Raw genomic sequence first — 14,885 nt, forward strand, 5'->3', positions numbered from 1 at the left:
CCTTGATTGAATTGTTTGGACATGGCCTGTGGAAGGAATGGGCTTGAGGTCTCAGATCTTTTGTTTTGGCAATTCTTCTGAACAGTCTTTGCAGGCACTTCAAAGCGTTAATTCCCAAATGGGTCAACGTCTCCGGACAGTTCTCAGTAAGGGAAACTCAGATAAATTTCCTTTTCTCCATTCATGTAATGGAGCATTTGCATCAAATGCACCGTCAAGATGACACACAATATTACATTATTGTAGCTTTCACCAGCATGCTTCCTTATCTTCAGTAGACATCCACTATCAAGTTCACCACTAGTGCACTTTACATTTAACCGTTGCCCCATGTGCCACCCCCGGCTCATGCGGACCATACATCAGTTTCAGAGTAAAGCTCCCTCAACTCAGGTTTAATGCGTCTCAGTTTCAAATCTCACAGGTGCAACAGTGGGAGATCTTTCCCATATCTCATACCAGCCACTCTGTGGCATTGGAGGGAGATTGCCAATTGAATGCAGAGTTACTTTAATTTGGCAACTTATGTGCTCCATGTCCAAAAAGAGCTCGATTGACATTGCCTAAATGAGCAACATCTTTAATGTTGGGCTACATTTAGACTCTTTGGATTTTAGATAGGTAGAGGGCAGGGGTTAATCCAATGTACCATCCTGTCTCCTTGGGATCTTTCACTTGTTCATTAAAAATCTAAGTGACTGCAAAATCTTTTTTTCTTTGGCAAAGATGTCAGTTCTCTCGTCATACCCTCTCTGCTGTGCTTTGCTGAATCCTCACAGGCAAGGGAGCCTTTTCTGTTCTTAGGAGCGCTGTATTGGTCCTGCGCTCGCCTTGGAAATGTGGACTGACAGTTCATGGGCAGACTTGTGAATTGTCTCTGAAAACACAGAACATAGAATCATAGAATGATACTGCAAGGAGGAGACCATTTGACACATTATGCCTGTGCTGGCTCTTAGGTAGAATTTTGCAACTAATCTCACTCCCCTGCTCTTTCCCCATAATTTCCCCTTCAATTATATTTTCAGTTGCCTTCTGGAAGTTGTGACTGATCCTGCCTTCACCAAAATCCAGGCAGTGCATTCCAGATCCCTTTAACTCACTGTGTAAAAAATGTTTCATGTGATGTCTCCTATGGTTCTTTTGCCAATTGCCTTGTGTTTTCTGATTACTGACCTTTATGCGATTGGAAACAGTTTCTCCAACCGACTCGATCAAAACCATTCATTGTTTTGAACACCTCTATGACATCTCCTCCTTATCTACACTGTTCCAGGGAGAACAACCCCGGTTAGAACAATCTGAGTGGCTGCTTACACAGACTCGAAGGGGCACAGGAAAAGGTCCTTATTTCCCCAATCTCACCCATATGTGGTTTTTCATATTTTACTGGATTTCCATGAGAAACCTGCGATTCACAAGTCGACGCAATTTCCAATCGCCATGGAAATGGCTGCTGAGGTAATCATCTACTCCAGGAATTCAGGCGGCTATTACGTTTAGGCTCAGCTTCTTCAGCAACAAGAACATGGTGAAAGGCCAAGGAATGAAGACCAAAGAGAGAAAAACAGCAGAATGAGGAAAAGAAATAGAAGCCACAATACAGAAAGATTGAAGAGAGAAGCAAGGGAATTGTGTAGTAATGGAAGAGGAAACATTAAATTTGACACTGAGCCACATTAGGATATATTTGTCAGGTAACGTCGACATGAGTTGATGACAGTGCTATCACGTGGCACTTACTCAGCAATAACCTGCTCACTGATGCACTGTTTGGGTTCTGCCAGGGCCATTCAGCTCCTGACCTTATTACAGCCTTGATCCAAACATGACAAAAGAGCTGAACTCAAGAAGTGAGGTGAGAGTAACTGCCCTTGACATCAAGGCAGCATTTCATCAAGTGTGGCATCAGGGAGCCCTAGTAAAACTGGAGTCAATGGGAGTCAATGGGGGGAAAATCCTCCACTGGTTGGAGGCATACCGAGCACAAAGGAAGATGGTTGTGTTTGTTGGAGGTCAATCATCTAAGTACCAGCCGTATAAATACTGTGGCTACAAGAGCATGTCAGAGGCTGGGAATTCTACAGAGAGTAGAACGTTCTGATTCCCCCCAAAGACTGTCCACCATCTACAAGGCAAAAGTTAGGAGTGTGATGGAAGACTCTCCACTTGCCTGGATGAGTGCAGCTCCATCAACACTCAAGAAGCTCGACACCATCCAGGACAAAGCAGCCCGCTTGATTGGCATCCCACCCATCACCTTCAACATTCACTCCCTCCACCACCAACTCACAATGGTAGCAGTGACTGCACGATGCACTGCAGGAACTCACCAAGGCTTCCTTGACAGCACCTTCCAAAGCCACAACCTCTACTATCTTGAGGGGCAAGGGCAGAAGATGCATGGGAACACCACTGCCTGCAAGTTCCCCTCCAAGCCACATACCCTCCTGACTTATAATTATATTGTTGTTCCTTCACTGTCGCTGGGTCATAATCCTGGAGCTCTCTTCCTAATGGCACTGTGGATATACCTACACACATGGACTGCAGTGGTTCAAGAAGGCAGCTCACCACCACCTTCTCAAGGGCAGTTAGGGATGGGCAATAAATGCTGACCTAGCCAGCGATGCTCACATCCTGTGAATGAATTTTTAAAAAACTCAGTCCAAGAAGTAGGATTTTAGGAACAGCTTCAAGGAAGACAGAGAAGTAGAGAAGTGAAGAGATTTAGGAACAGAATTCCCAAGCTTAGGTCCATGCAACTTAAGACATGGCTGACAATGGAGGAGCGAGAGGCCAGAATTGGAGCTGTGCAAGGATCTTGGGAGAGTTGTAAAGCTGGAGCGATGGGGGTGGTCAAGGTCATGGAGGTCTGAAAACCTCCACACGCAAACAATTTGATTCTTTCATCACATCTTCCAATTGCAATCAGGTCTAAGTATACAAAGAGCTACTGCTCACCAGATCCCATTTGTTAACTGAAAGTGACTGCACTCCAAAGTCACTGATTTGATGTCAAGTCTTTCCGTGTATTTGAAATACAGTAAGATATTAGATAAATAAGTTTTTTTTCATTATTCCAACTTCCTTAACCTTTCTTTCTAGGTTGAATGATCTTTTCCGAATAATCTACTTCCTCTATTTGGTAAATTAAACTGCGTGCAGTGCTTTGGATACAATCTAATCCCTGTTTATTTGCAGCACCAAGATGACTTTTCCCACCTCTGACTCTGTCCTGCCACCAATCAGCTCAGAATCTTATTTCTCTTTTGTTAACTGATGCCCTGAACTGGGCTGATGGTTTTATATCTCGATCCACACACCTTGATCCTGATCTACACGTTGCTCTACTCTCATATATACACATACACATGTTGTACCTGGAACCCGTTGGCTTGCCAGCCAGAAAATTCTGAACCTGATTGCATTGCTTGCTAGGCTCTATGCCTGGGGATTCATAACTTTTGTTTGGAAAAATTAACTTGGAAAATAAGATCCAAGAGTACTGAGTAACCAGAAACTAAGTAAAGAGTAACCAGATACTCACATGGCTGTTGTCTGGGCTGCCTTGATGAGGTGGTGTTCTGAAGCTGCTTCCTTCACACTGAGATGGGCCCTCATCTCCACGCACAGTCACGCGAATCAGAGTGGGTTCCACACTGTGAGCATCGAGAATCTGAACACAAGAATACCAAGCTCTCCACTAAATTACCAAGTACTCACAGCACAGAGACAGGCCACTCAGCGCTATTGTCCATGTTCCAGCCTCCTCCCATCTTTTTTATTTAACCCCATCTTTCTACTCCTTCATGTACTTAACTAGCTCATCTGCAAACTGACTGAAGCGCTGCTGATGAATAGCTTGACCAGGCTTCACTCACACTCACTTTCCAGAAGGTAATGAACCTAGTCACACAAATAGCCAGTGAATTCCTACTTCAGTGTTACCATGCAGCACTCAGTGCAAGGTGACTGGGATGACCAAATATTGTTTTCTGCTTCTCTTCACTATCTGCACCTGCCCAACAGCACTGCATTGATGCATAATATGGCGCCCAAGGCACGGTTGTAGCCTGCCTTCCCATCACTGACAACCAACAACTGCTCAAGGTACCTCTGGACCAGCACTCACACCCTATCCAGGACTTCGGTAGAGGTGGAACTCAGCCCTGTTCCTGTCTCTCCAATAAAGAAAGGATATACCAGTCCATGGACAGGAATGAAAGGGCCGATTACAATAAAACTGTTGAACTGAATATAATGAAGCTGATTATATTGTACATGTGCATAGGTGACTGGCTTTGGTCCAATTAATTAGTGAAACAGGTTTGAGTGGCACAATGGTTCCTCCTTTTTTCATATTCATCTCCTTCTCATATTCATCTGCTTGACACTGCCCCAACAAGTGAAGGATCTCAGGCCATTCACTGTGCTATAACATCCTGGGGAGTGATCCTCAAACAACACATTGATTGGTCATGTGCTCCTTACCAGGAGTTTACTGAGTAACACAACACTGAGTGAGCCATCCCTAAAGACACAGCTCATTAACCGAATATTTCCAAATTAAAAGAAAAAGAATGTTTTGTCTCATGCATTGACGATCTTGCATCCCAAAGTGCTTCAGAGCAAATTAATTACTTGAAGTGTAGTTAATGTTGTAATGTAGGAAACACAGCAGCCAATCTTCACCCAGCAAGCTCCAACAAATGACAATGAGATAATAACCAGATAATAACAATCTTTTGGTGATTTAGTGCGGGATAAATATTGGCCAGGACATCAGAGAGAACACCGCTGCTTTTGTTCAAAATGGCAGATTGGGATCTTTAACCTGAGAGAGAGCAGACAGGACCTCTGTTTTGTGCCTCATTCAAAAGACAACATCTCTGGCAATGCAGCACTCCCTCAGTGCTGCACTGGAGTGTCAGTCTGAGTATTTGTGCTCAAGTCTCTGGAGCGTGACTCACACCCACCACCTTGTGACTCAGAGGTGACAGTTCCACCCACTGAATCATGTCAAGCATAATACTCCCTCACCTTATCATTCATCACGATCATCACGCTGCTGATACTGGGTACAAGGTCATGCATCCAATGTGACCACTAGATGGTGCTGTCTTTCTGACTCAGTGAAGTTCCTTCAACAACTGAAAAGTTGCAGACCTGTGGAAAGATCACACACAAAGGTGAACACAACCTCCAGTGAACAGGCCAGGGGATTCCTCAACTGCACTGAATTGTGCAGACCAGATTCTATCACTAGTCAGCACTGACTTGAATTAACTTGGTAGGATGGCGGCAGGAATGCTTCAGTTGGCCCTCTGGAAGGAGAGTGGGTGGGGGAGGGGAACAGGTCACCTGCAGCTAGGAACTAGCAAGCAGTAAGGCCTGTGTGAGATAAAAACAAAAAGCTAAAAGCTACTGCGGACGCTGGAAATCCAAAACAAAAACAGAATTACCTGGAAAAACTCAGCAGGTCTGGCAGCATCGGTGGAGAAGAAAAGAGTTGACGTTTCGAGTCCTCATGACCCTTCGGCAGAACTGAGTATAGTTAGGACAGAAGTGAAATATAAGCTGGTTTAAGGTGGGGGGCGGGGGGAGAGAGAAGTTGAGGGTGGGGTGATTGTGGGGATAAGCAAGCAGTGATAGGAGCAGATAATCAAAAGATGTCACAGACAAAAGGATCAAAGAGGTGTTGAAGGTGGTGATATTGTCTAAGAAAAGTGCTAATTAAGAATGGATGGCAGGACACTCAAGGTACAGCTCTAGTGGGGGTGGGGTGGAAAGACTAACAAGGTATTAGTTGTAGATTTAAAAATAATGGAAATAGGTGGGAAAAGAAGAATCTATATAAATTATTGAAAAAAAAAGGGAGGGGGAGAAACGGGGTGGGGATGGGGGGAGGGGGAGTTTAAGATCTAAAGTTGTTGAATTCAATATTCAGTCCGGAAGGCTGTAAAGTGCCTAGTCGGAAGATGAGGTGCTGTTCCTCCAGTTTATGTTGGGCTTCACTGGAACAATGCAGCAAGCCAAGGACAGACATGTGGGCAAGAGAACAGGGTGGAGTGTTAAAATGGCAAGCGACAGGGAGGTTTGGGTCTTTCTTGCGGACAGACCGCAGGTGTGAGGTTGGCTGGGGTAGTAACACAGCATCCACTGCTCTGCACAGGCAAAGAGCATACCTTAGTGCTGGTGGCATTCACACTTCTCACCCCTGCTCTCACAACCACTACTGCCGAGAATCAGAAGCTTCGGCAAAGAAAGGCTTACATTTCTATAGCACCTTTCACACCCTCAGGTCATCCCAAGTGCTTCACAGCCAATGAAGCACTTTTTTGAAGTGTAGTCATTGCTGTCACGTGGGGCACCCAGCATGCCGAGTTACAAATAGCAGGCTCCCGCAAAAAGTAATATGATAACAATCAGGTTATCTGTTTTTAGTCACGTTGATTCGGGGATAGGTACTGGAGGGGAGACTGGGAATAACTCCCCAGCTCTTTTCAGAAATATTTTCATGGAATCTTGAGGGCAAATGGGGGTCTTGGTTTAACGTCTGTCCAAAAGATGGCAGCACCTCTGACAGTGCATCACTCCCTCAGTTAGTGCATCACTCCCTCAGTTAGTGCATCACTCCCTCAGTTTTGCACTGAAGTGCCAGCCTAAATTTGTTTGTATTGGGACTTGAACCCACAACCTTGTAATTCATTGACCAGCTGAGCCGACAGAGGAGATGGGGGCCCAGGGCTTAAACAAACAGCAGTTACCCTGCATTCATTGAACTACTGACTCATTCTCATCTTGCCATGGTGCTTTGCTGGACAGGAGTTCAGCTTGGACACAGCGCTGCTTCTCCACAGTGAAGGAAAATTCCCAGGAGACAAGCAAATATTGAAAAATGGTGACATGCACCAAGTGACTAATTTTTGTATTTATATAACCACCCCATTTTTTATATGTTGTGTTGAGCTGTGGCCAACACATAGCTTTGCAACCAAAATTTGTTGGTAGTGCTTAGGGGATGCTTTCAGGACCAAATCAACACACCTGTATATCCATGAGAGTCTTGCAAGGGAATTTGCAATTATCCCACCCAACGATTGTGATATCAGCCATTACCTTCCAATATTGCTCTGACAGAAAAATGAAAGAAACTAAGGAAATGCCATAGCTCAGCATTCAGTCATTACCAAAGGTCTCTGCTAAAAATATAGCCCGATACCATGGCTGTGTCTCTTGCTCTTTACTGGGAGAACTCAAGAAAAAAATACTTGGAAATCCCACTGCCAGATGAGCTGTGGAGAAAGAGAGGGGGAAATGAATGTCTAAAAGTCACAAAGGGGTGAAGTGCAAGTGTGAGAGAAAAGGGAGGTCAGGAACATTTCCAAGTGATTTCAGGCCAGTGTCCCACGTGGTCGACACAGCTTGCTATTTCCAACTGCGTGTGCAGAGCGACATGTAAGGTCCAAAGCTGCCGACTGAATCTCACGCCTGGCATTTGCCCAGTGTTGACTGCTGTGCTCAGATATGCTGAACTCTGATAGAAGCTTCCTCACTGACCAGTAAAACATGTTTTTACAGAGGTGATCGAGTAGCAATGAAATTTTCTTGCAGTATGTGCCATGCACATCAACAGAGAAACCGGACCGATTGCAAACACAAGGCCCAACAGAGAGAGAGCGAGATAGAGGGGGAGAGAGAGAGCGAGGAGAGAGATAGAACACACACAGTACAGGGTTGGGATTATCACCCTGAATTTTGGGTAAAACTTTTCATTGAGATTAAAAAGGGCATCAGATTGTCTATCAACGCCTTCTTGTTTCAAGAAAAAAACAATCTTACCTCAGCATTATGCTCTCAGCGAAACAAAGAAAACCCTCTGAGACAGTCTACGTTCTGTTGCTTGCAATACGTGTCTGGAAAGCCTGGGAGTCCAGGGGGCATGGCAGGACAGCAGTTCCCAGCCTGCAGCCAACTTTCAGAACTCTAGGCCCAAAGCCGAATTGTCTTGGCAGCCTTTCAAGTCCTAGCACAATCAAGGGCCAGTTCCATCTCATTGAGACACAGTCTTCCAATGGGCAGACAGTTGTGGAGTCTGTCAGCTCTGAGATTTACAGTCATCTCCTAACTGAACTGCAAGAATTAGCTGTTTCTTCATAACATTCCCATTCATGTTAAAGGGGGTTAACATGGGCAGAAGTCCTCTTATATGGGACTTTTGTGTCAAAGAATTATTTGCAGTCCCCCCCACACTTAATGCATGGCACATCGACTGGTGAAGGCATTGCCCCTGTTATGCTTTTGGAAAGTCGAAGGCCCAGTTTATGCTCAATTTGCTGCTTTGAGTCAGGGAGATAATCATATCCTAGGTGACCCCTGTAAGTACTTGGGACTCTTGCTCCTGGTGACCGTTTCACAAGGCCAGAAGGCTGCTGGTGGTTGTGAACTTGAACCCCAGTAAAAGCCAGAAACTTCAGTGTGCAGCAGGTGAACATACTCCCTTTGCTCCACTCCCTCATCCGCCTCCTACACCCTTCAATTCCTTTCAGTGTTTCTTCATGGGTGTAGGTTGAAATGGAAAATTCCACAAATACATTTAACCAAGGAACCTCTTCAACAACGTCCACTTTGCTTTCTGTTTAGTGGAGGAGGAGTGAAAAATTGAAACCAATTTCCAGTTTCACCCTTTCTTCTGTGTCCCTGCTTTCATCCAAGCCCTGCTCCCCAGAAAACCTGGTATTAAGGACATTGGAAATAGGGGCAAGATTAAGCCATTCAGCCCTTCAAGCCCACTCTGCCATTCAATGAGATAATGGCTGATCTTCAACTTCAACACCATTTTCCTGCACTATCCTTGTGTCCCTGATGTTTTTAGTATTTAGAAATCTATTATCTATAGAATCTATTGATCTCAGTCTTGAACATACTCAATGACTGATCCTCCACAGCCCTCTGGGGCAGAGAATTCCAATGATTCACCTACCTCTGAGTGAAGAAATTCCTCCTCATCTCAGTCCTAAATGGCCTGCTCCTTATTCTGAGACTGTGTCCTCTGGTTCTAGACACTCCAGCCAGGGGAAACATCCTTCATGTATGTAGCCTGTTGAGTCTTGTAAGAATTTTCTGTTTGAATGAGGTCACCTCTCTTTCTTCTAAACTCCAGACAATAAAGGCCCAATCTATTTAATCTTTCCTCATAGAACAATCCCTCCTTCTCAGGAATTAGTTTAGTGGACCTTTGTTGCACTCCCTCTATGGCAAGTATATCTTTCTATGGTAAGTAGACCAAAACTGCGCACAATACTCCAGGTGTGGTCTCACCAAGGCTCTATATAATTGCAGTAAGACATCTTTATTCCTATACTCCGTTCCTCTTAAATAAAAGGCCACCATAACACGTTCCTACTGAATTGCTTGCTCTAACTGCATGTTAGCTTTCAGTGACTCATGAAGGACACCCAAGTCCCTTGGAAGTTCAACACTTCCCAGCCTCTCACCATTTAAGAAATACTCTGTATTTCTGTTTTTCCTACCAAAGTGGATAACATCACATTTCTCCACATTGTATTCCATCTGTCAAATTTCTGTCTATTCGCTGAGCCTCTCCAAATCCCCTTGAAGCGTCTTTGCTGCATCCTCATAACTCACGCTTCCACTGGTTATTGTATTTTCTTTTCTGATAACACATGTCCATGCCACATGACTGCTTCCTTCTGCTCAACCTCTTTTACAGTCCCATTCTTCCCATGAGTTAGCATGAAATATTTGCTGTTGACATAGAATGCAAGAAAACTCAACACTGGGCAATCTCTCCGACATCTTCGATCTTCAACCTGTCCCTGACCCTTGCAATCTCACCAGTCTGTTAGCAGGAACCGAGGGTCATGCAATTGGTGCACTATGCTCCTGTAACCAGATTCAAACTTGCACCTGTGGTGACGCCCCCATTGTACAATTCACAGCTGAAAATCACCCAGTGGTTGGCCAGGGATTAGAGGTTGATAGTGGACAATCACATGAAGCACTTATCAGTTCAGGGAGTACCAACTTCTTTCTTAGATATCTGGGTGAGAACCTCTCTCTCCCACCTTGGTGTCTCACTGAGGTTCTGCCATGAGGAAAAGTTGACTTACATGGAAGACAGCATCCCAAAGCATCTCAAAGAGGGGAAGAATTACGGGAGGAATTAGAGGAACCACTGCCCACCCTTCTTAAGGCCAATTAGAGATGGGCAATAAGTACTGACATCATCAGCAATGCCCACATCCCAAGAACAACTCAAGATAAAAAAGACATGATGGGAGGCTTGCTAAGTTTTGAAGATCACTATAAAGGCGGAGGTTGAGGAGTTGAAACTGACAGAGCTACAAAAAGAATTCTATCAGGCCTGTGACACTTCTAATGGAACACAACAGGCCAGTGTCAGAGGAAGGGATGAAGATGAGACGGTGGGGCAAGGCCATGGAGGGATGGTAAATGAAAAGGAGAATGTCCAAGTCCATGTGCTGGGTGAAAATGAATACTTAGGATTGGGGCAATGAGCTTCAGGTTGAGTTGAAGGACCTCAATCACAGAAGCATTTGCTACTGTAATATACAATGGCCAGAATGCTTGGAGGGACTGAAGCACCAGTTTAGTCATAATCTGCATAGTTTTGGGAATAAGTGAAGCCTCAGCCGCACATTCGCACATTACGTCTTTTAGAGTCCCATTCTTGCTATGAGTTAGTACGAACTTTTTGTCGTCTGCCTGGAAAAAGAAAAAGAACCTGCAGGAAAGCAGGTTGGAACTTGTAATCAAGTGTGAGATGATTCATGAGAAGCAATACATACTAGAGTGGTACGCAGCCACAGGCTACACTATATGAAGATACTTCAGAATCCAGGATTTGCCTAAGATTGTGTGCTGTTTTAAGCACCCTACAGAGCCTACTGGGTCCATAGAGTGCCGGTCGAAGTTACTGAGAGGACAGAGCAGGAAGGTCAGTGCTTTGAGAACCAGAGGGAGACTAAAATTTGCCACAGAGAGGAAAACCATTCATACAGGTCCTCTTGCTGCTCATGACAGTGGCTGGTAGCAAGGGAAAAAGATGGCTTCATTCTCTTCACCTGCCTAAAGGTTTGACTGACTGATTAATGTTAATCATGCATCTGGCAACGCAGAGAAGTCGAGCCTGAAGTGGTGAAGGGGTACAGCTGGGTGTTATAGGTATAGATTTGGGATCTGAGTAAATGCCTGGATAATGTCATTGTGTGAATGTAGATGGGGAAGTGGGAGGGTAAAAGTACTTATATTGAGGGGCGCAGGAGGAATTAAACAGATAACAGTACAATGCGTGTGAAACAAAGTTCTTTCAAGCTACCATTTGAGATCTAAGAAGTATACCCAATAGCACAGTGTCTACTATAGAACACATGTTAGCTATTCCATAATATATTACTTAGAAATGGAATCTCCAAAGACACATTAAACACCACTCTGAAGGAGATTAGAGAGGCATGGCAAGGGTTAAGTTGTAGTTAGAAGGGACCCTAAGATTTAGTCGGCTTCTGAAGTGTGCAGTGATGGCGGTTTGAAAGAAAGACTTGCATTTATATAACGCTTCTCATGACCACTGGACATCTCAAAGCCCTTTACAGCCATTGAATTATTTCTGAAATGTCCCTTTTGCACTGAGAGAAACATAGCAGCTAATTTGTGCACAGAAAGCTGCCACAAACAGCAGTGTGATAGCAACTAGATAATGAGTGCTTGTGATGTGGATTGAGAGGTTAATGTTCGCCAGGACATCAGGGGAAACTCAGGAGATACAGATCTATTTTCTCCCACAAATCTTTCCTAAAATTCCAAGATTATCCCAGTGGTCAAACACAGCCCATTACTCGTTTTCTCCACAGTTACCCATCTTCTCAAACCTCCCCCTCCCCACTTCTCACCTCCTACACAATGACAGCTGATCTGAGAAGAGTACATGGGTCCTTTCATCACCATGAAATAAATAGGTGATCTTTGGGGACAAGAGTTGGGTGAGGAGCCAGTCAAGGGTGAGGGAGAAGGAGACATCTGCACTCAAGAAATAACCTCGGAAAAGGCAACTGAGGAGGCAGGGTCTGGGCTAGGTTTGATGGCAAAGAAAGTACAGTATGACAGGAGACTGGGCTATCAAGGGCAGCAGGGGAAAACAGGGTCAGCAGCAAAGGGAATTGCATGGATGGACTCTATCTCAGAGATAAAGAAACCAACTCTTTCACTTAGCGTTTGAAATGGAATGAAAGGCAGAGGGGTGTGGAAGAGAAAAGAAGTGGCTGACTATGAGTAAAAGAATGGTTGTGTTTATTTAGGAGCAGGGAAATCTTGGCTGGAGGAAAGGAAGGCGGGGTGCAGTTTAATGTGGTCAGATTGAATTGGAGGCGTGGTGCAGTTTAATGTGGTCAGATTGAATTGGAGGTGTGGTGCAGTTTAATGTGGCCAGGTATGATCTGGAAATGACTGATCAGGTTGACTCCATGCCAAGTGGTTGTTGTTTTCACAAGCCTTGGCAGACTGGTAATCTCCAATCTCATAGCCACAGTCACATGGTAGAACAGCAAACTTGGGCTCACTGCACTACATCCCAAACCAAAACCATGGCAGGAGAAAGGCTGAAAAGAGCAGCAGGAAGGAGCAAATCAGAAAGTTGAGAGGCCATGCTTGGGGACTGGAGGTGGAAGGAAGAGGAAGGGATCAAGAGAAGGTCAAAGAGAATGGGATGGTGAGGGGGGGAGATGGGGGGAGGGAAGAGGCTGAAAAGAGGGAAGGGAGAGGTTGTGAAGAGGGGAGGAAGGGGGGAAGCCCAACGAAGGCAGGAGAGGATCGAAGAGAGGGGTTGGGGAGGGGAGACACAAGAGGAGGGGCTGAGAAGAGGGGGTGGGAGGGAGAATGGAAGCCCAATGGAGGGGAGGAGTTCCACAGCTTTTAGCTACTAGGAAGGAACAAGGTCTAAGAGGCCATAATGTCCTGATCTGGACCAGCATTGTTAGGGTGTAGGGAGGAAAGAAGGGTGCGGCATCTGGAGTGTTGGATCAATGAGGAAAGTTCAATGGAGCCCTGACTATTGTTGCAGCACAAAAATCATGAAGAAATGAGTTCTGAGGGAAACTAAGATAGTCAGGGACAAGAGGCAAGTTCAAAACATGAATTAGACAATCCGCTTTTCCTTTTCTAACACTTCCAGGAATGAGGCACAGGCCTAAGAAATCTCTCCTTGGCTCTCCAACGCCAATTTGTTTAAAGCCTGAAATACATTCTCTCAGTGTTGGAATCTTAGCAAGAGCTGTGAATTGCTGGGGTGATTTATACCCTAATTCTAAAGTGGAGCATTCAGCACACCCCTGTCTCTGCTTTTGTCCAACACCATTCACTGTTGGGTACACCGTTACAGTATACAGTACGCCATAACACACCTGTGATTCCTGAGTAGAATTCTCCAATTTGTACTGCATAATAATATACTACATACACAAACATGACTGTATATGTCATGACTCTATATGACTGTATATATACTGGATAACAACACTCTTACTCAGTTTAAGACTGTTGTATTTCTCATTAATTGACTCACAAAGCATCAGTAAGGGAAACCATTCTAGTATACAACACACTACATGTTACTTGCACAGTGACCATTAATATATTATGGAATAGCCAACAGGTATTAGGAGAGTTCGATATCCTTTAAACACACTCTAAAGCAGACACTGTGCTACTGAGTAAAGTACTTGTTAGATTCATACAATCACAAAATGATAGAGCACAGGAGGCCATTCGGCCCTTTGTACTCAAGCCAGTTCTTCAAAAGAGATAAGTCCCAACGCTCTTTCCACAGCATCTTGTGAATACCGATCCCGCACCTCCACCCACCCCAACCTCCACTGCTGCCAACAGCCACTGACAACCCCAACATGCAAGAACTGCTGGATATCCTGCTGCATTGCTCATGAGCGGCCTACCAGAGGGCTGAACTAGCCCTTTTCTTTAATGCACTGCTTGGCAAGTTACTCTGGCAAAATGAATCTGAAGAGGCAGGCCTGAGGAATTCTAGTTGTTTAGAAACTATTGCTAACAACTGGGGCCAACTGTAACCACTTCAGGCTCCAGGTCCAGGCTGTTTATTTTTTTTAAGATTGGTGCACTTTCAAGCATGGTGTCTGGAATAAAATACTTGCACTTGGATGTCTGGAGTGTGACTGACATTTGCTTACTGTAAACCTTTTATATCAAAGGAAGAAAGGTCACATATTGATGGCTGATAGGTAATTAGATACCGTGTTATCGGGTTGTGACAGTTGGATGTACATAACACAAAAAATGTTAGTAGGTATAATATTCTGAAATATATTGTACATAACCTGTTAGTGATTTATACATATTATACAATAATATGCACAACATTAACCAACTGTGCATTTGATAAGCCAGTTTTATACAATATATCATACAATATTAATTGGTTCATTCATGAACCCTCAGTAAACATCATGTGTTTGCTATATAATAATGAATATTATACATAACCCACCATGCAATACGTTCTGATCCTGTTCTTATATTCTGCTGGCAGTTAGGTTATACCAGAGCTGTGTGTTTAACAGTGCTCTGAAAGGGTTAATCAGCAGAGCAGCTGAAATACTTGAAGCAGAAATTGAGTAAGCCTTGGCTCCTGGATGTGACTCTGCCCAGCACTGCCTCAGGATATTCCAACACTTTTCCCATTGTTTCTAGACACCAAACTATTTCCACAACAGAAACACATAGGGTAGTGTTTGCTGCTTTGGAGTAGCGCGCCACCCGAACCACCCTTACAGACTCAGCCACCCCCACGGACACACACAAACACATGC

At 44.5% G+C, this 14,885-nt stretch overlaps 1 protein-coding gene across 9 annotated transcripts in view; it reads right to left on the reverse strand.

Annotated features, from left to right (window-relative positions):
• LOC144694842 (uncharacterized) overlaps positions 1 to 14,885 on the reverse strand; it is a 70,021-nt gene that overhangs the window by 44,617 nt on the left and 10,519 nt on the right. For 6 of the 9 annotated variants that reach the window (XR_013579834.1, XM_078565474.1, XM_078565476.1 and 3 more), the window contains 3 exons: positions 5,044 to 5,169; positions 3,551 to 3,679; positions 748 to 877 (listed from right to left, as the gene is read on the reverse strand). Coding sequence is in view for 8 of the 9 variants with exons in the window: in XM_078565474.1 (XP_078421600.1) it covers positions 748 to 877; positions 3,551 to 3,679; positions 5,044 to 5,097 (313 nt within the window). In the remaining variant the exon portion in view is untranslated. Of the gene's footprint in view, positions 1 to 747; positions 878 to 3,550; positions 3,680 to 5,043; positions 5,170 to 7,845; positions 7,929 to 14,885 lie in introns of those variants that run through there. The other 3 variants (XM_078565475.1, XM_078565478.1, XM_078565479.1) reach the window with 3 other exon arrangements.

This window comes from Cetorhinus maximus, chromosome 20 (assembly GCF_964194155.1).
Source record: "Cetorhinus maximus chromosome 20, sCetMax3.hap1.1, whole genome shotgun sequence".
In the NCBI taxonomy this organism is placed as follows: domain Eukaryota; kingdom Metazoa; phylum Chordata; class Chondrichthyes; order Lamniformes; family Cetorhinidae; genus Cetorhinus; species Cetorhinus maximus.